Source organism: Euleptes europaea, chromosome 17 (genome assembly GCF_029931775.1).
Source record: "Euleptes europaea isolate rEulEur1 chromosome 17, rEulEur1.hap1, whole genome shotgun sequence".
Lineage (NCBI taxonomy): Eukaryota > Metazoa > Chordata > Lepidosauria > Squamata > Sphaerodactylidae > Euleptes > Euleptes europaea.
This window is the reverse complement of record NC_079328.1, coordinates 36,994,167-37,021,171: the sequence shown is the minus strand read 5'-3', so window position 1 is coordinate 37,021,171 and position 27,005 is coordinate 36,994,167. Positions and strand designations below refer to the sequence as shown.

The following is a 27,005-nucleotide window of genomic DNA, read 5'->3' as shown; positions in this document are numbered from 1 at the left end:
AACCACATAAAATACTTGAAAAGTTATTTTTGAATAATAATATCACAACATCTGTAATACACGTATGTTTATAGCTCTAATACAGCTTTTGGCTACTTCTTAGAAAATCTACCTTCAAGGGCACTGCAAAGTCGACATCTTTGGTCTCTTTCAAGCCAAGTGGTATCAGAGGAATGCTAAACGTCTGTCTGTGTTAAAAAGAGGAACACATAAAATAGGTTAATCCCTTAACTCTTCCCTCTCTCTTGAGAGAGAGTGAATCCCTGACAAGCTTCTGTGCACCATTCGAGACTTCCTTGACACTTTCCTGTTTCAAGAGTAATTCACTGCTCCTTTCATCCTGGATTGTTTCACCTTCTTTTGCTCAGGTTACAACCTAGTTAAGTGAATCGTAGCCATTTCCATTTCAAAGGAAAGAGAGATGAAGACGAAAGAGCAAGAGGAGCCCAAGGCTATTCAATGAGTTTGTGGGTTATCAAAAATTTCTATCCCGGCTTATAGGCAAACCCTCTAGCTATTCTACACACATGAAGCTGCCTTCTACTGAATCAGACCCTTGGTCCATCAAAGTCAGTACTGTCTTCTCAGACTGGCAGCGGCTCTCCAGGGTCTCAGGCAGGGGTCTTTCACATCGCCTACCTTCCTAGTCCCTTTAACTGGAGATGCTGGGGATTGAACCTGTGACCTTCTGCATATCAAGCAGATGTTCTACCACTGAGCTATAGCCCCTCCCCTACAATACAATACAAACTCCCCAGCTCCAAAGCTGCTATTCTATTACAGTCCCCCCCCAAAAAAATGTATAGATTTGATCTATATGGAATTCTGCCTATCTTTTTACCACACGCTGGAGAGGTACTGGGAGACCTATCACCCTGACTCCAGGGTAGAGTCCCCCAAATTCAAGCCGCCTAGAATTGGATCCAGACTAAACTGCCAGTTTCCACTAATTTCCCCTATCCCACTGAGAAGCATTTCAAGGAGATCCGTGGGCTGCAGTGGGAAGGGGAAGAGACAAGAAAGTTCCGTCCCGATGATGGAAGTTTGAATCCAGGAACGCATAAACACGCGAGGCTGCCTTATACTGAATCAGACCATCGGTCTATCAAGGTCAGTATTGTCTATTCAGACTGGCAGCGGCTCTCCAGGGTCTCAGGCTGAGGTCTTTCACATCACCTCCTACTTGGTCCTTTTAACTGGATAAACCGGGATTGAACTTGGGACCTTCTGCATGCCAAGCAGAGGCTCTATGACTGACCCCCCCCACACACACACCCATAAACCCAGCTCTCCACATGCATGTTGTGCATGCTGTTGGCTAATTGTGCACATTGTCAACCAGTTGCTTAGGGTCTATTCCTGGCAACTGCCACAGAAAAGAGGGGGGACAATCAGAGGAAGCCTGAAGTTCTCCTCCAGATTCTCCTTTATCACAGATGGAAGCAATCCGCCTCACTTGCTGCCCAAGCTGGAAGAGGAAGCAACCCCCCCATCGTAATTGCAAATGCCAGCTACTTTCAGGGAGATGAATAAGGCAAAAAAAAAATCTCCGGTATTAGCCAGGACATTAAAACAAACCCTTCGCTTGTTGACTTAAATCATTCCCCCATGATCCATCTTTATTAAGTTGCCAGGTTTGTGAACAATTTCCATGGGCACCGACATTCCCGTCAGAACCGATGATGAATGTGGAGTGGAATTCAATCTCTCTTTGTGACTCTCTGAAATGCCAACCTCATGGTAGGGGGGGGGCAGAATAATCACCTTCTCTTTTCTGATTGGCAGGGCACATAAACCTTTACAAAACGTCCCTGAACCAATGCTAAAAGTGTGGGCTACCAGCCTGCCATGTCTATCGATTAAGGAAGAGGTCCAGTGATAATCGAAACCAAGTGTGTATCCGCCCATCTTTGGCTATTGTGCTATAGCAATCGTTTGCAACTGGATTAGCTTGTCCACACAGGAACAGCCAGTTGTAAATGATTGCCAAAGCACCAAGACAAAACTAGAGACCTTAGGGCACAGTGCCTTGTTCCATTTTTCTCCCTCCGGTGCATGTTTTGCTCAGAAGAGAGCTTGAGCAAATGAAGGCATGAACAAAGAATCAGTGGCTGTTTTTTTCAGTTAACAGAATGACATAAGAACATAAGAAAGGCCACGCTGGATCAGACCAAGGTCCATCAAGTCCAACAGTCTGTTCACACAGTGGCCAACCAGGTGCCTCTAGGAAGCCCCCAAACAAACGACTGCAGCAGCACCATCCTGCCTGTGTTCCACAGCACCTAATATCATAGGCATGCTCCTCTGATCCTGGAGAGAATAGGGCTGCATCATGACTAGCATCCATTTTTACTAGTAGCCATGACCATCCTATCCCTAAAAGAAAAGGGCTCATCTGTCTCCCTGAGTCTGCTGTCTGTTGGTGGAGGGTTAGCGATACAGGATGCAGTTACTCAAGGTATTTTTTTACAGCCCAGGCATGGGCAGGGTCGCAAGCGGAAGGGCTCTTACCCTGTGGACTACAGCCTGTGGTCTTGGCCAGTCGTATTGACCTGGTGGACATCAGCCTAAGATGTCTTGTTCACTTTTTTGTTTGTTTTATATGCCATGTTTGTAAATTTTGTTTAAGCCAGATGTTTTGTAAGCTGCTCAGGATCCCCACTGGGAAGAAAAGCAGGATAAAAATATACCAAAACAAACAAACAAACAAACAAATGAAATGGTAGTGATTATCCAATGCTCAGTGGATGCAACCCCAACCTGTATGTATAAGAGAGACACCATATTTTCTTTAAAAACCAAGCTACCAAGAGTGCACTTAGAAGGCATTATTGTGTGAAGGGCCAATTATTTTACGTCAGTGTCTCCAGCTGTTCTGTAATGACTGATCGACGGCTATTATTTTATACTGGTTTCTGCATTTCCTCCTCTCAGAGTGCATTCCTTGCTTTTTCATTAGGTTCTTTTCCTTCTTTGCAAGCGACCTAGTGGACACCACACAAGGTTTTGTGGTAAAAATGCTCAATGTGGAGCTGGCCAGCCAATGATCTGTCCATGTTGGCCAGTAGGGTTGCCAAATCGAGGTTCAGAAGGACCTCAGCGGGCTTTAATGCTACATAGAGTCCACCCTCCAAAGCAGCCATTTTCTCCAGTGGAACTGATCTCTGTGGTCTGGAGATCATTCGTAATTCCAGGAGATCTCCAGGTCCTACCTGGAGGTTGGCAGCCCTATTGGAGACCGCTACCCATTCTTCAGACCTGGGGTCTGTACCACTCAGATCAGGCCTATCACCATCCAACGGTGAACTCCAGCAACAAGAGAGGCCTCATCCACCCCATTGGTCATAATTCAATGGTAGCAGCTAGGTGGCACATTTAGCCAACCCCACACAAAGCCTCTGGCCACGTAACCTGTGGCAATTTTCCCTCAGCCACTTGTGTTCAGAAAAAGTAGCCTGAAGTTTAAGAGATGCCAAATTAAAATTCGTTCTCCAGGGTGAAATTTGTTTAGTGGAAGAAGGGACACTACCAAATGAGATTTACATTTACCTCGGGTGTTTACATTTGCCTAAGGCCTGGCATTAAATGTTCCAGTACAAACCGTGCTCCGTTTTGTCTGCAAGCTTTGGACAGATTAATAAGAAGGAAGAATTTGGCCTTTGCTTACTGCATTGCTCCCCATTCAAACCACCTCCTAGAAAGCATTTCTGAGAATTAAGTATCGGAATTAATTGTTATTAATACCTTTTCCAAAGAGGAGGTAAATACCCTATCTAATCCTCCGTCAAGAGCCAGAGCGAACTTTTTTGGCAGTCACCTAAATGCATCATTCCTGCCTCCTTTTCCAGCACTTGTGTTCATTTAAAGATGCATTTTTCTCTCAGCCTTTTATTTTCATGCGGCAGACAGACAGCAGATCAATAAGGCCATATCTCATCTTTCCCACTTACTCATTGTTCTGATAGACCTCAACAGAGATGTTCAGTCCTTCCAACTCTTCCTTCAGGATCTGCAGATCCGAGTTTACGTAACTCAGTTCCAGAAGCACCTGCTCTCTTATTTTGTTGTTGGTTGTTGCGCTGTCAAAAGAAAATGATACGCACCTTTGTGAGTGTTTTGAGAACAGTCCATTTATTGTATATGGAGTCTCATGCTCCCTTACTGGCATTCCCTACATTTCTAAGATTTTTTTCCACCCTTAAGAACTGATATGAAAACTCTTGCTCCAGAATTGACTTGGTCTGTTGCCAAGAAGGAATGCAGAATGGCTTTCAGGCAGTAACAGGGGCCCAAACACGTGGATACATATTTTAGTCAAAGTAGACAAAATAACTAAGAGATATAACTTATACAGTCAGAACACTGATCCCAGTGGATCAGTACTGGCTCTCCAAGGTACCAGGCACAGGTACCAGGCACAGAAAGAGATCCTTGAAATGGAGATGCTAGGGATTGAACCTGGGACCTTCTGCGTATAAAGAATGTGCTCTACCACTGAGCCATAGCCCCTCCCTGGGGGTTCAAGTTCTAATTGCTTCACAGTCCAAGTGGCAGTTACCCCAGAGGCAATGGGCACTTTCACACATGCAGAATAATGCACTTTCAATCCACTTTCAATGCGCTTTGCAGCTGGATTTTACTGTGTGAAGCGGCGAAGTCCACTTGCAAACGATTGTTAAAGTGAATTGAAAATGGATTGAAAGAGTTATTATTCAGTATGTGTGAAGTCACATGAACGCATGAAGCTGCCTTCTACTGAATCAGACCCTTGGTCCATCAAAGTCAGTATTGTCTACTCAGAGCGGCAGTGGCTCTCCAGGGTCTCAGGCAGGGGTCTTTCACATCACCTACTAGCCTAGTCCCTTTAACTGGAGATGCCGGGGATTGAACCTGGGACCTTCTGCATGCCAAGCAGATACTCTACCACTGAGCCACAGTCCCTCCCCTAACAAGGAACCATATTTCTAAAAGCCTAATACAGTGGTAGACTTCACACATACTGAATAATAACACTTGCAATCCATTTTCAATGCACTTTAATGATTGTTTGCAAGTGGATTTTGCCATTTTACACAATAAAATCCAGCTGCTAACAGGAGGACATTCCAGATTTGGAAAAGCGGCAACAAAAGATGAACAAATTTGTGGTGATGGCCAGACTGACCAGCTTGATGAAAGAGAAGACGATTGAAGAATCCCAAAAGAAATGGGAATGTTATTTTGATTATGTTAAATGGAAAGGGTAGACTGTTAGATATAAGGATCAGCTTCTAAAATTTACTATATAGAATAGAAGGAATTTATTAACCAAAATGTAGAATATAAGAACAATGTATAAGATGTTTGAAATGTAAGATGAAATAGACTCCCCGAACGAGTTCAAATTGTGTGAATGTATGTGTATATAATTTGTTTTTTCTTGAAAATGTTAATAAAATATCAAGAACCAAAGTCTACTAGAAAAAAAATGGCTGGTTGTGAAGCCCAAATAAAAATTGTAAACATGCACAGCAGAGCAAGTATCCAGATTCAGACACCTTTATTGGCATAGTAAAATAGCAACAAGGGAGCATAAATTCAGGCACCCACAAGGATTCACAAACAACAACCAACCAAAACTCAGCCATCAAGTTAAAATACTTCAATCTAAATACCATAACAATGTATTCATCCAGCCAGCGGATATGAACTGCAGCGAACACCGGCATCCTTCCATTTGATGTTGCCCAGTGCCTACAAATTACCTCGGTTGGTTTTAAACTGTTTATTTATTCTTTACCTTCTTATTTTTTTACCGAGTCAAAGATTGGTATATAGGATGTATTGTCAAATGAGATGTACAGTAATTATTGGGGGGGAAAAAAATACTCTGCCACATGTTCGGTGACAGCAGGTGTCTAAGCAAGTATCCTTCCCCAGTTGATATTATCCTCTAAGAAGGGTTAAGTGATGTTTTAACATTTCTGTTTTCCATTTTTTCAAACAGTGTATTAGTTTTCTGTCTATGCCCTCTAAATAGAGACATTTTAGGAATCAGAACCTATACAGTTTTCAAATAAAGGCTTTCCTCTCCAAGAGGCACAGGAAAAACATGGGTTTCTGAGAGATGAAACGTGCAAAAAATATTACATTATGCTTTGTGCAACGTCTCTCTCTACCACTGCCTCAGAAGCATATGGGAGCAATTGGACAGCTGGCTGAGAATTGGCGGCTGCTCCAGTTCGAAAGACAAAGGCTGCATTTTGTCGCCCTGGACAGAGGAGAAGGGAAATCGTGGGAACATACCGGAGAAGGTTTTCAGCGCCAGCTCTCATCCTCACCGCCTTCAATATCTGTTGATTCAGGGCAGCTCTTTGGTTTTGCAGTTTGCTCCGTCCCGTCTCTGCAAGAGGGTTACATCCCTGGAATACAGAAATGCATTATTTAGCAGGCGACCAAAACAACATCTTTTAAGTGGATGGAGCTGACCCTCAAAACCCCACAGCTCCTAATCTCTGGGGAGACATCTAGAATGCCCTACAGCCTTGACCTGAGGTGCTCATGAATTATTCTTCTATTCTGCAAATATTCAAATTAAACATTAGGAAAGATTGTAGTTCTCTTCTTGGAGGCTTCAAACTTCAGACCAGCTGTACCTTATCTCCTTGTTAGGAAAGACTATGTATTACACAATGTTTTTTGAAAAGAAATCATTGTAATCTGATGGACACAGATCATACCACTCCATTCGCAAAACATGGAGATTTCCAGCATTCCTCCAATTATTGCAGCCTTTTCCAACCCATGGAAAGATCACTCCTAGGTTCATGGCATCTGCTTGGTATAACAGCTGTACGGATTGGAGGGGGGAGCTACTGTGAGGAAGCACGAGGGAGTGAAATCACTCCTCCCTTCCTCTTGTGCAAACGTGTAACTCCACTGAGGAAAGGGGTCGATTTCATCCCCTTCTCCCTCCAGCCCATGACCAGGAATGATGCTTTCTGGGGGGTCGAAAGGGGCTGCAGGAATGGAGATAAAAGCGAGAAAGTGAGAGCCTTCTATGTGTGCCAGCCAGGATCAAAGCCATTGTGTTTAAGGTGTCCCCTGATCAGAAGCGCATCGTCCTGACGTGCTTTGGGATACAGCACATTACGTTAAATCACCTGTTGATGTCCACCAATGGAATTTGTTATCATTGATAGCACTACAAGTCATGCAGATAGGTCCATCTAATCTAATATCTATGACTGCCGTCATGAATGGTCCCTGTGTTTATCTTGTATACAGTTAGGACTTGCATAGAAATGTCACAGACTGTACCTCTTCTTTTTAATTGCCGTTTGACCTATTGTGTACTTCCCCCCCTAGGCCATATCTGTATGTATTTGCAACCGACTTCATAATTCATGCATCTGAGGAAGTGTGCTCAAAATCTCCTGTCACAATAACTCTAACATTATTTAAAATGCTACAAGACTCTTTTTAGTGTTAACTTATACTGACTGGCTAGTCTTGCCTTGAGAGTCTCTGTACATCTGATGCCAGCACCTGGCAGTTTTTGATATATTTGTCCAGATGATGTACTTCAAAAGAACGGATGCTGGCCAAGAGGAATTCAAAATATCTTTCCAGCCCTGGATATCGGGATGGTTGAAAACTGAACCGCCCACATGAGGACTCCACAACACATGCGGAGTATGTTCCTCGTCAACATTCGGTTTATCTAATCAGGATTTTATAACAGTCTCGCTTGCATTCAGGTTGCAATTTCACAAAGACAGCTAGAGAGCATTCCGATGCTGCTATTTGGTTAGCACAGAACCACTTCCATTGTGGTGACTACTGATAAAACTGAGGGGGAGGGCCCTCTCATGGTTAGATAAGAAGCTCAGCTATCATTATCACTACCCAGAGAAGTTAAAATAGCTGTGTGAAGCCGCCTTTCTACCAAGCAAGGCCACTTGTCTATCTACCCAAGCACAGTCATCTCTGAGTGGCAGCAGCTCTCCGTGATCTCAGACACTTGCTACCTGATCTTTTACCTGGACAAGCCAGGGATTGAACCTAGGCTCTTCTGCATGCAATGCCAGTGCTCTGCTACCAAGCTATGGCTCGTCCCCTGCTTGACCAGGGGCAACTCTATAATAACGACAGGCAACGCTCCAACACCAACAAAATACAGACATCTTATCTTTGTTCAAGAACAGTACATGGCCAGAGAACACTGTTGACTAACAGAATCTCTCTCCCTCTCTCTTTTTTGGGGGGTGGAGGAGTAGGAAATACTTTGGAATACCTGGAGCACACAGCATGTTTTAAAGATTCTACTGCAGTGGTTCCCAAAGTGGGCAGTACCACCCCCTGGGGGATGGTGGGATTACCTAGGGGGGGCACTAAGAGGCAAGGGGGCAGCAGGGAGGCGCTAGAGGTGGGCCCCTTCAACTGTGTTGTTCACTAATTTACAATAGATCAAGCTACGGCACCATGCTGGCAAATTTGGTGGAAGCTATCAGAATTGTTTTCCAGACTTTGAAGAGCTGGTACCACTGGATCAAGTTCATTAGTTTTGTTGAAAAAAATTCAACTAAAAAGCTTCAATTTGATTTGGAATAAATGCGCAATTAATTGTTACTGTTTTGAAATTTTATTATCTTCTTTAGTGCTTCATGCAAACCCCTATTTTGAATAATACTTTTTATAGGATTGGGTAGGGGGCGCTGGGGTTGAGTTTGTGGAACCAAGGGGGCGGTGGCCCGAAAAGTTTGGGAATCACTGTTCTAGTGCATCATGGCTAGTGGGGAGAAAAAACAGAGATAAAAGTTACTGGGTTAGATAGATCCTGGCTAACTTTTCCACTAATGTAAGGGGAGTGACTTTTGCCTGTTTCCCCCTTCTGGATGCACATTTCCTACTCCCACCTCCTGCTGTTTCCAGGGTTTCCCAGTGAGGTGGCTTAGGATGAGAGAGAGTGACTAGCCCAGGGTCACCCAGCAAGCTTCCATGGCAAAGGATTCAAACTTGGGTCTCCCAGATCCTGGGTCTCTCAGATCCTAGTCCATAGGGTTGCCAGGTCCCTCTTCACCACTGGCGGGAGGTTTTTGGGGCTGAGCCTGAGGAGGGTGTGGTTTGGGGAGGGGCTTCAATGCCATAGAGTCCAATAGCCAAAGCGGACATTTTCTCCAGGTGAACTGATCTCTATCGGCTGGAGATCAGTTGTAATAGCAGGAGATCTCCAGCTAGTACCTGGAGGTTGGCAACCCTGCTAGTCCAACACTCTAACCACTATACCACACTGGCTCTTTTTGGTGGCAAAGTGGTGGAATAAGGCCTTTTGCCACCTGTAAAACAACTCCACTACTCGAGTAGTTCTATTTCCCGGAAGCATCCTGTTTTGCCAAAATGCCTGAATAACATGTCACTATTAATCTATCTCTAGTTACTGATGTGTTTCACTCCGATACCAACAACAAACAAGACCTGAAATTCAAAACTATGGACCTGCTTCTGTCTTTGTTTCCAGGGAAGGAATCTCAACCCAGTTGTGTCTTAATCTGGTGAACCAGGTTGGTTTCCCCACTCTTACACATGAAGCCAGCTGGGTGACCTTAGACTAGTCACAGCTTTCTTCGAGCTCTCCCCAGCCTCACTTAACTCACAAGGTGTCTGTTATGGGGAGAGGAAGGGAAGGAGATTGTAAGCTGGTTTGATTCTCCTTAAAAGGTAGAGAAAATCGGCATATAAAAACCAACTCTTCTCCTTCTTCTTAAGATCATTTTTGACCCCTCCCTACATCTTGGAGAGAAAGTGTCATCTAATCCACACTACACCTTGTGTATTTGGACACTGTAGCTCCCTGACCCTCCAATCTGTCCCCAAGAAAAATCACAGTTTTCTAGCAGGCACAGAAGATATGGATTTTGAACTGTCCAAGTCAGTCATCCTTTGAACGGGGAGGGCAGAGAAGAGCGAGACGCACCCAGTCTATGCAAATGATTCATCATACGATAAGACTCTTTGTATACTATAACGGTAAAGGTAGTCCCCTGTGCAGGCAGCAGGTCATTACTGACCCATGGGGTGACGTCACATCATGATGTTTACTAGGCAGACTATGTTTACAATAAGGTTGCCAACCTCCAAATACTAGCTGGAGATCTCCTGCTATTACAACTGATCTCCAGCCGATAAAGATCAGTTCACCTGGAGAAAATGGCCACTTTGGCTATTGGACTCTATGGCATTGAATTCCCTCCCCTCCTCAAATCCCGCCCACCTCAGGCTACGCTCCAAAACCTCCTGCTGGTGGCAAAGAGGGACCTGGCAACCCTAGTTTACGGGGTGTTTCGCCATTGCCTTCCTCAGTCGTCTATACTTTACCCCTAGCAAGCTGGGTACTCATTTTACTGACCTGGGAAGGATGGAAGGCTGATTTGGCTACCTGAAATGGACTTCCGTCGGGATTGAACTGATCGTGAGCAGAGCTTTTGACTGCACAGTACTGTAGCTTACCTAGGGTTGCCAACCTCCAGGTAATAGCAGGAGATCTCCCGCTATTACAACTGATCTCCAGCTGATAAGAGATCAGTTCACCTGGAGAAAATGGCTGATTTGGCAATTGGACTCTATGGCCCTGAAGTCCTTCCCCTCCCCAAACCCCGCCCTCTTCAGGCTCAACCCGAAAAACCTCTCGCCGGTGGCGAAAAGGGACCTGGCAACCCTACGCTTACCACTCTGTGCCAAAGGGCTCCTTTTGTATACTGTACTACTTCATAATACAAGTGGGAGATTTGATATCTGAACATTCCTTCATGAACGGGGGGGGGGGGGAGAGATACATAGAAAATTAGGATGGCAGGAAAAGAAGTCTGTCTAGTGGCTTTCTCCCTGACATCCAGTTTTCTATATGCATGGACACTAGGATTGCCAGCTCTGGGTTGGGAAATACCTGGAGGTTTGGGGGGTGGAGTCTGGGGAAGGGGGGTTTGGGGAGAGGGGGACCTCAGCAGGGCATAATGCCATAGAGTCCACCATCCACTGGAGCCATTTTCTCCAGGGGAACTGATCCTGATCACCTGGAGATCAGGCGTAATAGCAGGAGATCTCCAGGTGCCACCTGGAAGTTGGCAACCTTAATAGAGACTGTTAATATGTGGGGAAATCATTTAGCAATACAGTTTTTCACCTGAAGTCTTCACCTGACTCTTGAAGAGTTGTCACCCAATGAGCAATTTGTCTTTATCAGGCTTACCACCATTAAGTAACATCTAAGCAGGGTTGGCAGTGACCAAGCAAAAACTTTCTTTGCAACTGTTTAGTGGCGTGACACTGAAATCTTGAACAAACTGGTTCTCCCAATGGCTCGGGGGAACGTCCAAAAATTTAAACAAAGAACTTTACCGACATAGGCTTATTTACCCCATAGACATTTGGGGGTGGAGGCTGGGGAGGACAGGCTTTGGGGAGGGACCTCAGTGTGGTATAATGCCATAAAGTTCACCCTCCAAAGCAGCTGTGTTCTCCAGGGGAAATAATCTTTGTAGTCTGGAGATTAGTTGTAATTCTGGGAGATCTCCAGACCCCACCTGGAGGTTGGCTCCATAGAGCTATGTAAGCAATATGGAGAAGGGTAACAAATTTCAATTGTCCAAGTTAATAATACAGTTCTACTACATTTATAGCAATAGCCAGATGTACCAGAGATGCATACAAATATACTGAATGGATCTTCAAAGAGTGAGGAAATGCATTTGATTTCTCTTACAGATACTGTTAATATGTAAGGATCTGCTACTCAGATTTACAGACCGCTTCCTAGCCAATGCAGTTCAGTACAATCTGATTATAAGACAATAAAATAGCCCTGCCAATGTACCAATCTAAAAAATAAACAGTGACGAACCATAAAGCTGTTATCAAATAGGGCAAAGCCATATGTCATAGCCCCAGAAAGCAGAAGCCGGTCATTTTCATCCAGCTGAACAAAATCTCATCTTTAAATGGTTGGCAGAATCAGGTTTTTAAAGGAGAAATGAAATTGATGTAAATGTGATGCAAAGCCAAGCCCCAATTACACAGCTACTCAGCAGATGAATTGTTTGCATTTAATATTGCCAGTGGCTATGAGGCATTTCAACCGATAAGCCGAGACAAATGTTAAATCAGAAGGTGATGCACGGTTGAAACCGGGTGTGCCTCAACGGCAAAAATGAGACATTCCGCTCCACCCAATACGCAACTCTGCTACCTACAGTGCAAACAAACGGCTAACACAGTAAATACTCCCAAGCAAACCTTTGTATCACAGGCATTTCATTTAACTCCTTTGCCTACCTTTCCTCTGCAGGATTTCCACCATACTAAATATCTTATCACACCATGGATACCATGGATTGCCAAAAAAAACAAATCAGTGGGTTATAGATCAAATCAAGCCTGAACTGACCCTAGAAGCAACTGAGGCTATCGTATTTTGGTCACATTATGAGAAGGCAAGAGTCACTAGAAAAGACAGTCATGCTAGGAAAAGTTGAGGGCAGCAGGAAAAGAGGAAGACCCACCAAGAGATGGATTGACTCAAAAAAGGAAGTCACAGTCCTCAATTTGCAAGACCTGAGCAAGGCTGTCAAAGATAGGACATTTTGGAGGACACTGATTCATAGGGTCGCCATGAGTCGGAAGCGACTTGACAGCACTTAACACACACACACACACAGAAATCTTATGGTCCAAGGAAGCTGACTAGCGGCAAAAAGTGACAAAAGGCAATGCAATTTACTACCACAAAATACAGCGATGGCCACAGATTTATGGAGGCTAGATCCATCAATGGCTATTCTGCATGATAGCTAAATGGAGCTCTGTGTTTGGGGGTAGACTGCCTCTGAACATGGAGGTTCTGTTTAGATGTCATGACTAACAGGCAAAAAGCTTTGTTGTTGTATTCTCATGTTCTCTTAATAAAGTTTTTTAAAAAAACAGGCAAAAAGCTTGAGAGGAAACAGAAATGTCTGGCTGGCAAAAAGTCTGCTATACCAGACATAACGCGGTCTCATCCAGCAAGGGAATCTGTTCTTGCGTTCAATTGAAGTATTTGGGGTTAAGTAATGCCGAAGTGAGCTATGGGTACAAGTAGAATGAGCTATAAAAATGAACATTTCAATACTCTAAGTAGGCCCAACTACAGAACAGCTGCCGTGCATCCTAAGCAGTTATATCCTTCTAAGTCCACTGGAGCCAATGAGCTTAGAAGGGTGTAACTCTGCTTAAAACAACACTGTAAAACTCAAAGGTATTTGTGAGAGCCGCAAGGTGGCCCATAAATGTCCTCTGTAAACTCAGCAGGCCTGCCTTCCCAAGGATTAACCAGGTTTGTTCAAAGCCACTTGCTTAAGAATCCCTTCCAAGTTATCTCTGGCAAATGGCTTATTCTCCCTCCCCTTTCAGTGAGTGGGTCAAGGATTTAAACAAGCTGGGAGCTGGAATAAGAGGGAGGGAAATCCTACAGGTGACCCCCCCCTTCAGGGAAAAGCTTGGGATCCAGAGCGATCATGTGCAGGCAGACACAGAGCCAGCGTGGTGTAGTGGTTAAGCACGGTGGTTTGGAGCGGTGGACTCTGATCTGGAGAACCGGGTTTGATTCCCCACTCCTCCACATGGGCGACGGAGGCTAATGCGGTGAACCGGGTTGGTTTCCCCACTCCTCCACATGAAGCCAGCTGGGTGACCTTGGGCTAGTCGCAGCTCTCTCAGCCTCACCTACCTCGCAGGGATTCTGTTGTGGGGAGGGGGAGGGAAGGTGACTGTAAGCCGGTTTGATTCTTCCTTAAGTGGCAGAGAAAATTGGCATATAAAAACCAACTCTTCTTCTTCCAATTTACCTTTTACATCTGCTTCCTGTACTTATATGTCCAACAGCATGGGTGCTAAGGGATCTTAAAACTGGCCTCCCTGTATAATCATTGACAAAGACAAGGCCAGGAAGCAGAGAGTCTCTCTCTCTCTCTCTCCCCTGCCCCCATGTCCAACTGTGAAAGGAGGGAGGGAAGCAAACACTTCCCCGCTTAGTTAAAGGGTAAACTAGTTTTGTTGTTTCTGGCAGGGCTGACCGGCACCGGTTCTCCAGGGTCTCAGGCTGAGGTCTTTCACATCACCTACTTGCCTCGTCCCTTTAACTGAAGATGCCGGGGATTGAACCTGGGACCTTCTGCATGCCAAGCAGATGCTCTGCCACTGAGCCACAGCCCCTCCCCAACTGTCCCTATTCTGGGACAATGTCCTGGTTAGCCTGGTACATATTAAGCCCCAAGTATATACTATACGCAGGCAATGGCAAACCACCTCCGAACATCTCTTGCCTTGAAATCTCTACCATAAGTCAGCTTGATGGCACTTTCCACCACATATACTATACAGTTAATTACTGAACTGCCACAATACGGTTCTATTTTAGACCTATGACCTACGACTTATAAAATCAGGAAACAAAACTGCTTGTCTACAAGAGGCACACCCTGTTTATAAAAAAAAAAATCCAGAAAGAACAATCTTAGCAATGACTTGGGGACAAAGAACTTTACAGTGTATTCAACTAGGGTATAAGACCACATTATTTCCTTACTGTCACTTACAAAATTTACAGAGAAAAAGATTTTGACAGCTGCCCAACCAAAGTAAAGTTAAGCACCACAATAATGCTATTGTGTCAAGAAGTAGAATCCTATTCTCTATAGTACCTCCCTATCTATAGCCCTTTTCAGGCAGTATTTTCATGTGTTTTGGGGGTTTGACAATCATAGATAGATCCTCCCAATATGTGCGGTCACCGGGACTGTTTGTATTTTGCATGTGAATACAGGTTTGGCGCATGTGAAACACTGGATGTACGGCTGCATATGCAAAATACGTGCCAGACAACATAGCAACCATGCATCTTGAGAGCCCCATGGGTAACGCACACTCCCAATATACACGGTCATTGAGCTCCTGGTACACATACAGTTAATGTCTGAAAAGGGCTCTACACATCACCCACAGTCCGAGATAAGTTTTGCTTATTTGGCTCAGGTTTTTGTTTTGTTTTGTTGATCATTTTTTCCTGGGCCATTCGCGTGCAATCCAAAATGGGTCAATCATCACATAGGATGCATCTGGTTCTGGATCAATCCTGTTCAGGCTAACTTTCTCCCAGACATGGTACTTTTTGGCTTCCACATTCTAGTCCGGAAACAAGTCCACAGAAGCAAACAATTAAGCTATTTATGAACACAATTACATTTTTTAATGCATTGCTCACAGCCCTTTTCAGTCTAAAATTGCGTTGGGAATCCTCAGGAGGAGCAGTTCATAGGCTGACTCCCTATTATTACTTCGCATCAACCAATTCAATTTGATGAATCCCAAAAAGATACATGTTGTCAATTTTGATAGCTAAACAGAACTTCCTTATTCAGTGACAATCTCTCTCTAAAAGCCAAATGCTAGTGATAGGGAGCTCTTGCCTCCATGCCCTGGATGTGGGCATCCCAGAAAGATCTGGCCAGCCCCTGTTGGAAACACAATGCTGGGCCACACACACACACACACACACACACCAACGAGGCCCTTTTTAGGTTACATTCAGACATCACAAACCAACATTCATTTGCAATAGATAGGAATGGAATCCTCATTTATTTATTTACTTCATCTATACCCTGCCTTTCTCGCCAATGAGGACCTGAAGTGGCTTACATTGTTCTCTTTTCTGCCATTTTTGTCCTCACAACAACCCTGTCAGGTAGATTAGAGTGTGACTAACCCAAGGTCATCAGGCTTCCATGGCAGAGTGGGGATTCGAACCTGGGTCTGCCAGATCCTAGACTGATGCTCTAACCACTGTACCACACTGACACTCAGGCTTGCATGCCACCTTCCCCCTTCCTTTCCCTTGTTGTGTGCGGTCTGCAGCATTACAACATCCAAACTGGGCAAAATAACAAAACCGTGAGTCGCTTTGTAACCTACAAATGTTATATTTACACTATACTGTAGACTATTAAGTATACAATAACATTATGTCTAAAAAATAATGTACTGTAATAATAATGATGAAGTTTGAAATATTGTGAGAATTACCAAAATGTGACAGACACTAAGTGAGCACATGCTATTGGAAAAATGGCACCGATAGACTTGCTAAAAAATGCAAAATCTGCGAGGTGCAATAAAGCAAAGCACAATAAAATGTGGTAGAAGAAGAAGAGCTGATTTTTATATGCCAACGTTCTCTACCTCTTAAAGAAGAATCAAACCAGCTTACAATCACCTCCCCTCCCCCTCCCCACAACAGACACCCTGTGAGGGAGGTGGGGCTGAGAGAGCTATGACTAGCCAAAGGTGGCTTCGTGTGGAGGAGTGGGGAAACAAATCCAGTTCACCAGATTCGCCTCCGCCGCTCATGGGGAGGAGTGGGGAATCAAACCCGGTTCTCCAGATCAGAGACCACCGCTCTTAACCACTACACCACGCTGGCTCTCAGGTATGCCTGTATATAGATGACCCAATGGAAGCTAAGAGATAGTGACTCTTCCAAGCCCCAGAATGATCTAGAATTTGCATTCCAGATCCCACACCCAAATCATTGGAAAATGTCACCTCTCACCTGTAAACAAACGAAGCGGCTTTGTTTTGGACCCAAAATTCTATGCCAGTCTCTCTTTGACTTTCCCTATCACAAATTAAATAAGTATTAAATCACTTAAAAAAAAAACATTGGGAAGTGATTCCATTAAACCTTCTCTTCCTTTAAAGCTCAAAGGCAAAAGGATGTAGTAAAAGCAAGCATTATTCTAACACATACTTTTAAAAATATGTTGCAAAGAGAAATGTGTAACTCTGCTTTTAACAGCCTCCCTGATTTCCTTAAGCAGATGCAGCAGGAGAACCAATGTTGGGACCAATCTGGGCATAGGCATGCCTTAATATCTAATCCACACTAAGAAAAGAATTAACAAGATCACTCACCAGTGGTTTCAACTGAACTATACAAATAAGAAAGTCAAATAGAATTTGAGCCAAAGCTTGCTTTCTTACCCTGCTGTGCAGGTTTTTCTTTTTCTTTTTTAAATGTGGGGACGTGTGCTCAGTGTTTTTCTACCCAGCTGCACACAAACCATCCACATGAAGGCTGGTCATAAAAGGTTTAATAGCCACTTTCATTCTCCAGTCTCTCCTGAACAGCATCTCCTGTCTATGTATATAGCTTGATGTTCAGTCATAAGGAAGTTTTAAAACATAACCAGGAAGTAAGATACTTGCAGACACACCGTTATCCCACTTGCCATACAGTGCATTTGTGTGCCATGCTGGCACCACGGAAGCTACATCTTTGCCATATCCATGACTAATAATTCGGTACTCCCGTGACTAATATCCAAAGCTGACCACAGCTGAAAAGAATGAGGAGGAGTTCTCTCTATCTCATCTTTGCCTAGATCTCAGCTCAGGACAGAATGTACTTTCTTTCTACAACACACAGTGAAATGGAATCTTAGAATAGTAGAATCATAGAGTTGGAAGGGACCACCAGGGTCATCTAGTCCAACCCCCTGCACAATGCAGAAAATTCACAACTACCTCCCCTCACACCCCCAGCAACCCCTACTCCATGCCCAGAAGTTGGCCAAGATGCCCTCCCTCTCATGATCTGCCTAAGGCCCTAAGGTAATAGAATCAGCATTGCTGACAGATGACCATCTAGTCTCTGCTTAAAAACCTCTAACCCTAATGCTGAAGCCTACGACACAAAGAGCTGGATATATTGTTCTGAGGAGGAGGCTTCCTCTGGTGCAGTACAGCTTTCCCACCCGGAGAAGAACAACAACATACCTTCCAGTCGCAACCAACTCATGAAAAGTTCATCCACTAGATGTTCCAGGCAAGAAACAAGCATAGGTAATTTGCCATTGCCTTCCTCTAAGCAGCAACCCTTGTCTTCCTTGGTGGTCTCCCATCCAAGCACTAACCATGGCCAACCCTGCTTAGCTCTCAAGCCCTGACCCGCTCAGGCTAAGCTGTACTATTCAGGCTGCAGCTCCACCATTAGCAGAATAGAGACAGGGGATCCAACCCACAGAATAGAGACAGGGGATCCAACCCATAGAATGCAATGCCGTAATTGTAGGGTGACAGCCAGTAGGTCAGATGGTTTTAAAATGAGACCAAAAAGTTGGATATGTCTATTAATTCCTATTAGCCATGGTGGCTAAACACAACCTTCACATTCAAAGGCCATATACCACTGAACACTAGTTGCTGGAGACAACAGATGGGGAGAACTGCCAATTTCTTGGCTTGCTTGTGGGTTTTACCAAAGCATCAGGTCCATCATAGTTGGGAAGAGGATGCTGGACTAGATGGCCTTTTGGTCTCATCCAGGTCTTTCTCCCATAGACATTCAAAAACTGGCATATAACAGCATAAGATTTAGCCAGAAACATATACTCATTTCACACTCTCCATGCCCTGATCTCCAATAAAGATAATGCTAATATCTGCACTTTCCCAAAAACATTAAAAATTCCAGCACTAAGAGTTAAATTAAGACATTATTATGGTATTTTAGGAAAAGATTGCAGGTAGCCTCATTGACCCAAAGCAAACCCCCCAAAACAAAAGCCATGTATGTTAAGACCAACCGGAATGACACAATACAGAGTGAAAACTTTTGAGTTCTTTTGGCATTAAGGCTAAAAGAACCACTGCAACTTTTTTTTTCTTGCTTCTCCTTTCTGTTTACAGTCTCACAACTTCATTGACTTGGGATGAATCGCTCTTAAGTTTATACTGTTTATCTTTGTTAATGCACAAAGAATCTCCTACGGGGAGCTCTAGTTTGATGTAGGAGCTCAGGACAGTGCAAAGATCTTTACTATGGTGCCCATTGTTTTAAGCTCTTTCACAGAAAGGTGGGAAAACAGTCCAGAACAAAAGCAAATTCCCAGGTGGTAAATAAGATTCACAAGTGGCAGGGAAGTAAATTAGTCCCAGGATCAAGTAGTCTGCCATCCAAGGAGATGGTAAATATGCTTACTTTAATAGTGTTAGGCTTTGGACTTCTTGTAAGAGATAACAGAAGAAGAAGAAAAGGGATGAAAAAGATTTTCGGACAGTAATAATGCAATCCTTTGAAGTCTTTGGGGTGTAAGGGTGTCATTCTGCTTAGGAGGGCATTGTAAGAGTGCTTCAAAATGGGGCTGGCAAGATTCTCCAGTGTGAGTCACACACATGCAGGAGAACGAGATGATAATGAAGAAAAGGAATGGACTTCGGGCGACAAATTCCAGCGTTGCATGTTCTCTTTGCATAAAAAAGACATTCCCCTTCAATGGAAGACTAGCACAACAAACAGAAAAGGTCTACTGTGCAGCTTTTCTATTTGTAGGGAGTTTATAATACGGGAGAGCATTCCAAAACGTAGAAAAGAGAATGACACGTTGAAATTGAGGTCTTAAGATGCCAAAATTGCTTTCAGCTGCTACAGAACAACACCGGCATTCTTTGGGGCTTCACTATAAAAAGCATAATGCCTTTGTTCGTATTTGGGTGTGTGTGTGTTTTTTAAGTAACCACTCTTTCTTTAGCGACTTTGCAAATCTTAACTCTTATTTCTCTGCATCACTTAGAATTGCCCCGCAAATGAAGCGCTTTTGTAAGACAAAAAAGCACTTCTATGTAAGAAAGCGAACATACAACTGTAGCCCTGTGCAAAACGGAGGAAGGAACTGCAAATTCAGGTCGAACCAGGTGTGAATCCCCACTCTGCCATGCAAGCTTGCTGGGTGACCTCAGGCTAGTCATATACTTCCAGCCTAACCTACCTTACAGGGCTGGTGTGAGTATAAAATGGAAAATGGGAGAATGTTGTAAGCTGCTTTGAATCCCCAACAGGGATAAAAGTGGGGTATAAATTAAGTAAATAAATAAATTTCAGGGACAAGCCCTCTGTGCATCCAGCGGCCACACACACACACACACAACAGAACGTTGGGGGAGGGGCCATGGCTTGGCATGCTTGGCATGCAGAAGGGTCTCAGGTTCAATCCCCGACATCTCCAGTTAAAGGGACTAGGCAAGTAGGTGATGTGATAGACCTCTGCCTGAGACCCTGGAGAGCCGCTGCTGGTCTGAGCAGACACTACTGACTTTGATGGACCTTGATGGTCTGACACAGTATAAGGCAGCTTCATGTGTTCATGTGTTGCAGATAGGCCTATATGCACAGGTTTCTGTGCAAACATCCTATTGTGCATGTAGGTTTTTGTGCTTTTGTTGTGGTTTTAATGTAATTCTGTAAGCCACCTTCAGCTCATTTGGGTAAAAGGCAAGGTAACTACAATCTACATGTACGCTGATCATCTATGCAAGGCTCATATGAACGCCACAGGTTGCTTCCACAGAGCAACGACTCCCTATTGTACATTCATTGCCACTGTGTGTGAATGCAGTCATTTGCAGGGCCACAGGGCATCCATATGGGTTTATTCTATGTGCTTTCCTCCCCCACCTTCTTGTGCCCCTGGAGGTTTTTTTGCTGGCTTCTATTTTTTAAACAAAAAATCAGTTGTTTTGTCACTATTGTGCTATGCTACAGTAATAAAACTAGTTCTGTTTTTTTGGGGAAGCCAGCATGGTGTAGCGGTTAAGAGCGGTGGTTTGGAGCGGTGGACTCTGATCTGGAGAACCGGGTTCAAGTCAAGTCCCCGCTCCTCCACATGAGCGGCGGAGGCTAATCTGATGAACTGGGTTGATTTCCCCACTCCTCCACATGAAGCCAGCTGGGTGACCTTGGGCTAGTCACACTCAGCCTCACCTACCTCATAGGGTGTCTGTTGTGGGGAGGGGAAGGGAAGGTGATTGCAAGCCAGTTTGATTCTGCCTTAAGTGGTAGAGAAAGTTGGCATATAAAAACCAACTCTTCTTTTTTAAAGCCCTGGTGCAGGGGGAGGGAATGCTTATTGATTTTTTATTTATATTCTGCTTTTCTCCCTGATCAGGGACCCAAAGCAGCTTTGCACATTGTTAGGTTAGGCTGAGAGATTGTGATGGACCCTTGGTCACCCAGCTGGCTTCCATGGTTGAGTAAGGGATTTGAACTCGATCACACCAGGGCGCAGTCCTACACTAACCGCTATGTCACACATGATGCGAGGGTTCAGAAGCGCCAACCTTCCTATCCAAACAGCATGCAAATGGTGCCAATGTGGGTAAGAGATTCAAAATTGCTCACCCTAGCAGCACGCAAACCTGTTTTGACTGCAGTCTTTCCGGAAAGAGCACAACATAGAAGGTTTGGGAAAGAATGAAGGCAAAGCAGGAGAAAGCCCCAGAAAGTGGATGACTGGAGGATGATATTGCGTGGATGCTCCCCAAAAAATAAAAAATAAACCTGCTTCAGATTGGTCACCAAACTGGAACAAAACCACCAAGCAGAAGCAACCATATGTGTATCCAAATTATACCCATATCGGAAAGCTGCAGTGAATGACAGAATCCCAACATCAACACACAGAGAAACATCAACATGCATGATCACCAAATGTGAGCACCACTTTTCTACATGGGTAAAACCCTTTTGGAACCACCCCAGAGGGTAGGAAGAACCTTCCAAGCTGTAGGGTCTTTTCCCCAGTAGAAGACACTGGAACAGGTAATTGGATACCCCCAGACTTATTTGGGGGGGGAATTATATATTCAAAAAAGAGCATTGAATATACTGCAATCATCACCAGCATAATAATAAGTTGAAATGGCATGGAGTGCATATGTGGGAGGGGGGAGGAGAGTATTGAAACTTTACTTTCTGCAATCTGCGGTATTTCTTCCGGTAGTTAAAATGAGAACTGTTCCCTATCTGTGCAGTTTTAGGTTGGTGTTACATTATACAGTAATTGTATAGCTGCACCGAGAGTTCAGTCAGGCATGTACAGCTGAACTTGCATAACATTCTGAGGAGGCACCTGTTGAAACCTGTTGATGTCAGGAGCACACAAATGAGCTGCCAGAGTTTTTTGAAGTGCCCTAAATTTAACCTGTGTAACCCAATCCGCAGGGAGAGGTTCACCAATCTTTAAGTACTCACCTGGGGCTAGAGACTCTTATTGTCAAACACATAATAGGCTGAAAATGCTGCGCTGTAATCTAAAAGGGCCTATCGCATTTCCTTTTGAAGAGTTTCTTTGGCAGATTCCAAGACGGGCAGTTTCCTTTCTTATTTACATTTAATTAAAAAAAATAAACAAGTTAACTCGGTTTTAGACCTGGTTTGATGATCCATCAGAAATTAAGAGAACGTTCTGGGATGAAGTTTGCAAACTTGTTTTCCATATGCCACTTAAGCAGAAATATCGCTGACACCAGCTTCCATGGAAGCCTACGCCATAACAAATCCGTTCAAGAGGTGTCACAAGACTACACTTTGAGATTTCCCCCCTATCCTCTCGCATGATTTAGGAATATCACTGCATGACAGCTGGAATGCGGGATACAATATTCAAAACTGCTTCCGTAAAAATGATCTGACTGAAATGCACAGAAACACCCACTTTGGAGTGTATCAGCAATTTGCAAGCCTTTAAAAAAAGGTTCAGCTGAAGTGGCTTTTGGAAATTCTCCGAACTTGGGATGTTGCAAAGGGGAAAATCTCTTTACCTTTAGGAAAAAGAGGCTAGGACTTCCACAGACTGCAACAATTGCCGCAGCAGGCAAAGAGGAACAGGCTGTACCATCCAATTTGTTTACTTGCTTTCTGACGATGCACACCAGTTGCTGGCACGTACCCAAATGAGTAGCCCATGCCAAAGAGCACTGATCAAGCTGCATCCTTTGGGTAGCCGTAATAGCAGCCTTCTTAACTTCATGATAGGATCCCACACATTCGAGTGGCGGATGACTTTACACCGTCTGAAAGTCTGGGACCCCCAGACTCATCGATGTACCGACACAAAAGCCAATCGCACCGAGGTGTCAATTGACATTTCAGGCTGCAACCTGATGTTATTGTATGCAATATAACGTTTCGCTGCATTGTTCTCCAATCTTGCAACCTTTATTGTCTGCGTTTTTAGTACGTCCTCTAATTTTGTTGGCTGCTTTGTCTTATACGATTCTTACTGCATTGTTTTTAGTTGTAACCTGTCTCAGAGCAAAAGCCAGACGATAAAATAAATAAATGCAAAACCTGGGAAATGGGGCAAATAACACTCCCTCTCCCTGCTAAACCCAGTAATTGTTTTTGTTTTTGTTTAATGTAAATTGTATATTTCTGATTTTACTGCTGAAGTGGGGGGGGGGGGACTTTTTGCCCTGAAGGCAACACTCAGAAGTACTAAATAAATTCTGAATGACAAAAGCTGACTGCATCAAACTTCAACATAAATGAAAGACACCAGCCAAACAACACAGAAGCAGCTTGTTTATACCTCCTGCTTCATGTCGCTCCCCCCTCCCTTTCATCATGAAAAACAAGTAACTCTTATTTTCATCTGATAAACACTGCATTAGGGGCTATTTAGATCACTGCCTTCCCCCCCCAACAATGCTCTTGGGTCTTCAGTAATTATATGCTAGGAGCAAACATTAAAGCCGCCTGCTGTGTGCAGAGCTGGGAGGAGGCTGCTCCTGTTGAACTTCTGTCCAAGGCCGCCAGAATAAAGGCACAGGAGCCCAAACAAGGAAACCCAGCAGCCGCTATGATAGATCACAGACACACGCAGCTTCTGGAAGGGTAGGGGTAACAACGACGGCAGTCCATTACTAGCTAAACATCTACTGTCCTCATACCAACTGCTAGCCACTTAGAAACACAGAGACAGAAATGCAGAGCTGGAAGGGACCTCAAGGGTCATCTAGTCCAACCCCGTGCACAATGCAGGAAATTCACAACTACCTTCCCCCTCCCCTGCTCTAAGTCCAGAGGAAGGCAAAAAACCTCCAGGATCCCTGGGCCAATCTGGCAAGGAAGAAAATTCCTTCCTGACCCCAAAGCAGCCGCTGATTGGCATTACCCTGGGGGTAGAAGCAGGGGCCACTACAGTCAAGCCTTGGCTCATTCCTTCCCACCCTCCCATACGGTCACAAGACTCATCATTGCTGTCAGATGCCTACCCAGCCTCTGATTAAAGCTAAGAGGGGGAAATAAACACCATTTTTATCGTTCGCTTTTCCAGCCTGTGTTCAAGCTGGGGTTTTGTGTGTGTGTTTTTTTTTGGGGGGGGAAGAATCACAATAAAAAAAATCAGCCAATCAGGGAAAGTCGCTTTAAGAAGAAGTTCTACAGACCCAAGAGAAATATACATGGGAGATTTTGCCTGGAATTTGCCGCTCTCTAGATGCGCATTCCCCCCACCCAAATTCTCCAAACTCAACAATCAGCCCCCATGCATTGTTTTGAGAATTCGGATGGGGGAAAATGTGCATCGAGAGAGCGGCAAATCCAAGGCAAAACCTCCTAGGCATACCGGCGAGATGATCACCACGCCTCGCCCACCCACCCCAAAAGCCCCCCATGCAGTGGCGGACTGGGTCTAAAAATATTGGTTGCCGGGAGACAGAGGGGCCCCCACCCACAACTATAAGGCGAACATTCGATTTTTACAAGAAATTAAAAAAATCAAAAAATACATAAGTAGCTAAAATGACTAAACTGAGGCTGTCGTATTTTGTTCATGTCATGAGACGACAAGAGTCACTGGAAAAGACAGTCATGCTAGGAAAAGTTGAGAGCAGCAGGAAAAGAGGAAGACCCAACAAGAGATGGATTGACTCAATAAAGGAAGCCACAGCCTTCAATTTGCAAGTCCTGAGCAAGGCTGTCAAAGATAGGACATTTTGGAGGACTTTCATTCATAAGGTTGCCATGAGTCGGAAGCGACTTGACGGCACTTCACACACACATGTATTTTCAACAATTATTAATTAGAATTTATACTCTGATGTTTACTTCTATTGATTGTTGAATACTTTGTCTAATCAGTATAGAAAAATAATAAAAAATATATAAAATAAAAACAGGTCAGGGCCAGAATTTGGTCCGGGGGGGGGGGGGTGGGGGTGGGGAATGACCCAACAAGAGATGGATTGAGTCAATAAAGGAAGCCACAGCCTTCAATTTGCAAGACCTGAGCAAGGCTGTCAAAGAGAGGACATTCTGGAGGACTTTCATTCATAGGGTCGCCATGAGTCGGAAGCGACTTGATGGCACTTAACACACACACACACACAGAAAATACGTGCAATTAAAATTTCAGTCGCATACAGTAATAGTATTGGAACTTCTATTATATTTTCAAGCTACTATAAGGCGATCATTTAATTTTTACAAGCAATAAATAAAAAAATTGAAAAAATACGAAAGTAGAAAAAAGGGTGCAATTAAAATTTCAGTAGCATACAGTAACAGTATTGGAACTTCTATTATATTTTCAAGCTACTATAAGGCGATCATTTAATTTTTACAAGCAATAAATAATTTTTAAAAAAAAATACGTAAGTAGAAAAAAGGTGCAATTAAAATTTCAGTCGCATACAGTAACAGTATTGGTACTTCTATTACATTTTCAAGCTACTATAAGGCGATCATTTAATTTTTACAAGCAATAAATAATTTTTTTAAAAAAAATACGTAAGTAGAAAAAAGGTGCAATTAAAATTTCAGTCGCATACAGTAACAGTATTGGTACTTCTATTACATTTTCAAGCTACTATAAGGCGATCATTTAATTTTTACAAGCAATAAATAAAAAAATTCAAAAAAATACGTACGCAGAAAAAAGGTGCAATTAAAATTTCAGTCGCATACAGTAACAGTATTGGAACTTCTATTACATTTTCAAGCTACTAAAAGGTCAATAACATGTTGTCTAATGTTTAAGGGGTCCCACTTCATCAGGGGCCCACCGGGCAAGCTGACCCCCGGGCCAGTCGGCCACTGCCCCCATGCACCCCCTCCACCCACTGGCCGCGCCTTGATCCCCCCCCCCTTGCTCTAATGCAATTAGCCCGCAGCTGCTACCCGTTGGCTGGCCGGGTGGGGAGGCTTTTACCTTTCGGAAGTAGCCGTGGCTCGGCCGCTCCGCCGCCCGGCAGCCCGAAGGCAGCAGCGTGTCGGTCATGGCCCGAGGCGGCCGCGCAGCCCAGGCGCACCTTGCAAAGGGGGGACAGAGGAGCGAGGCGGCTCCCTCCGCCTTCCAGGGCCGCTGCGAGTGAGCGGCGATGCTGCTCGCCGGCCGGACGGTGTGCGGCCGCCTCCTGGCTTCCCCGCCCAGGGGGAAGGGAGGGGAGGGATCCGCTGGACCAGCCCCGACGCCCTGCAACGCCCGCCCTCGCTCCTCCTCTCCCGGGGAAGCCGGCAGGGAGACGGCGCGCGCTTGTGGCTCCAGGCGCGCCCCGCCTAGCAACGCCTTATCGGCCAGCTGTTTGGCAAGAGGATCAACCGAGATCTGGGGAGGGGGTGTCTAGAGGGGGCAGAGCAGTGCCGCGTTTACGTCTAAGCTAAACAAGCTATCGCTTAGGCCCCCACTCTCTTGGGGGGGGGGCAAAAAATTAAAAGGAAAAAAAAAACCGGATGCACATTTCCAAAATATCAGATAAAAAAAACAAATAAGCACATTATTTGCTTATTAGCACATTATCTTGATACTCACAGGACAATGATTAGCACGTTACCTTTGATACTTTTTGCAGGACAATGATTCAGCTCAATCCCCCCCCCCCCGTCTGACTATATATTACTCTTCCTACACACTTGACACTGAGAGACACTGTCCTTCAGTGTTACTCCTCTGAAGATGCCGGCCGCAGCTGCTGGCGAAACGTCGGGAAGGAAAATACCAAGACCACGGTCACACAGCCCGGATAACCTACAAGAACCAATGAACTCTGACCGTGAAAGCCTTCAACGATAAATAAAATAAAACTACATACAGCAACGGTGTTTTGTGTTGTGTAGGCTCCTCTGATGTAAGTAATGGGCCCCGCTTGCTAGCCTGCTC

The 27,005-nt window shown here is 44.4% G+C and overlaps 1 protein-coding gene across 1 annotated transcript in view; it reads right to left on the bottom strand.

Annotated features, from left to right (window-relative positions):
- Nucleotides 1-26,126, bottom strand: part of RHPN2 (rhophilin Rho GTPase binding protein 2) — a 47,990-nt gene extending 21,864 nt beyond the window's left edge. Inside the window, exons 1-4 of the mRNA XM_056862558.1 lie at nucleotides 26,058-26,126; nucleotides 6,286-6,401; nucleotides 3,951-4,079; nucleotides 113-188 (exon numbers count right to left, since the gene is read on the bottom strand). Coding sequence (XP_056718536.1) covers nucleotides 113-188; nucleotides 3,951-4,079; nucleotides 6,286-6,401; nucleotides 26,058-26,126 — 390 coding nt within the window. The remainder of the gene's footprint in view (nucleotides 1-112; nucleotides 189-3,950; nucleotides 4,080-6,285; nucleotides 6,402-26,057) is intronic.
- Between the last annotated feature and the right edge of the window lie 879 nt (nucleotides 26,127-27,005).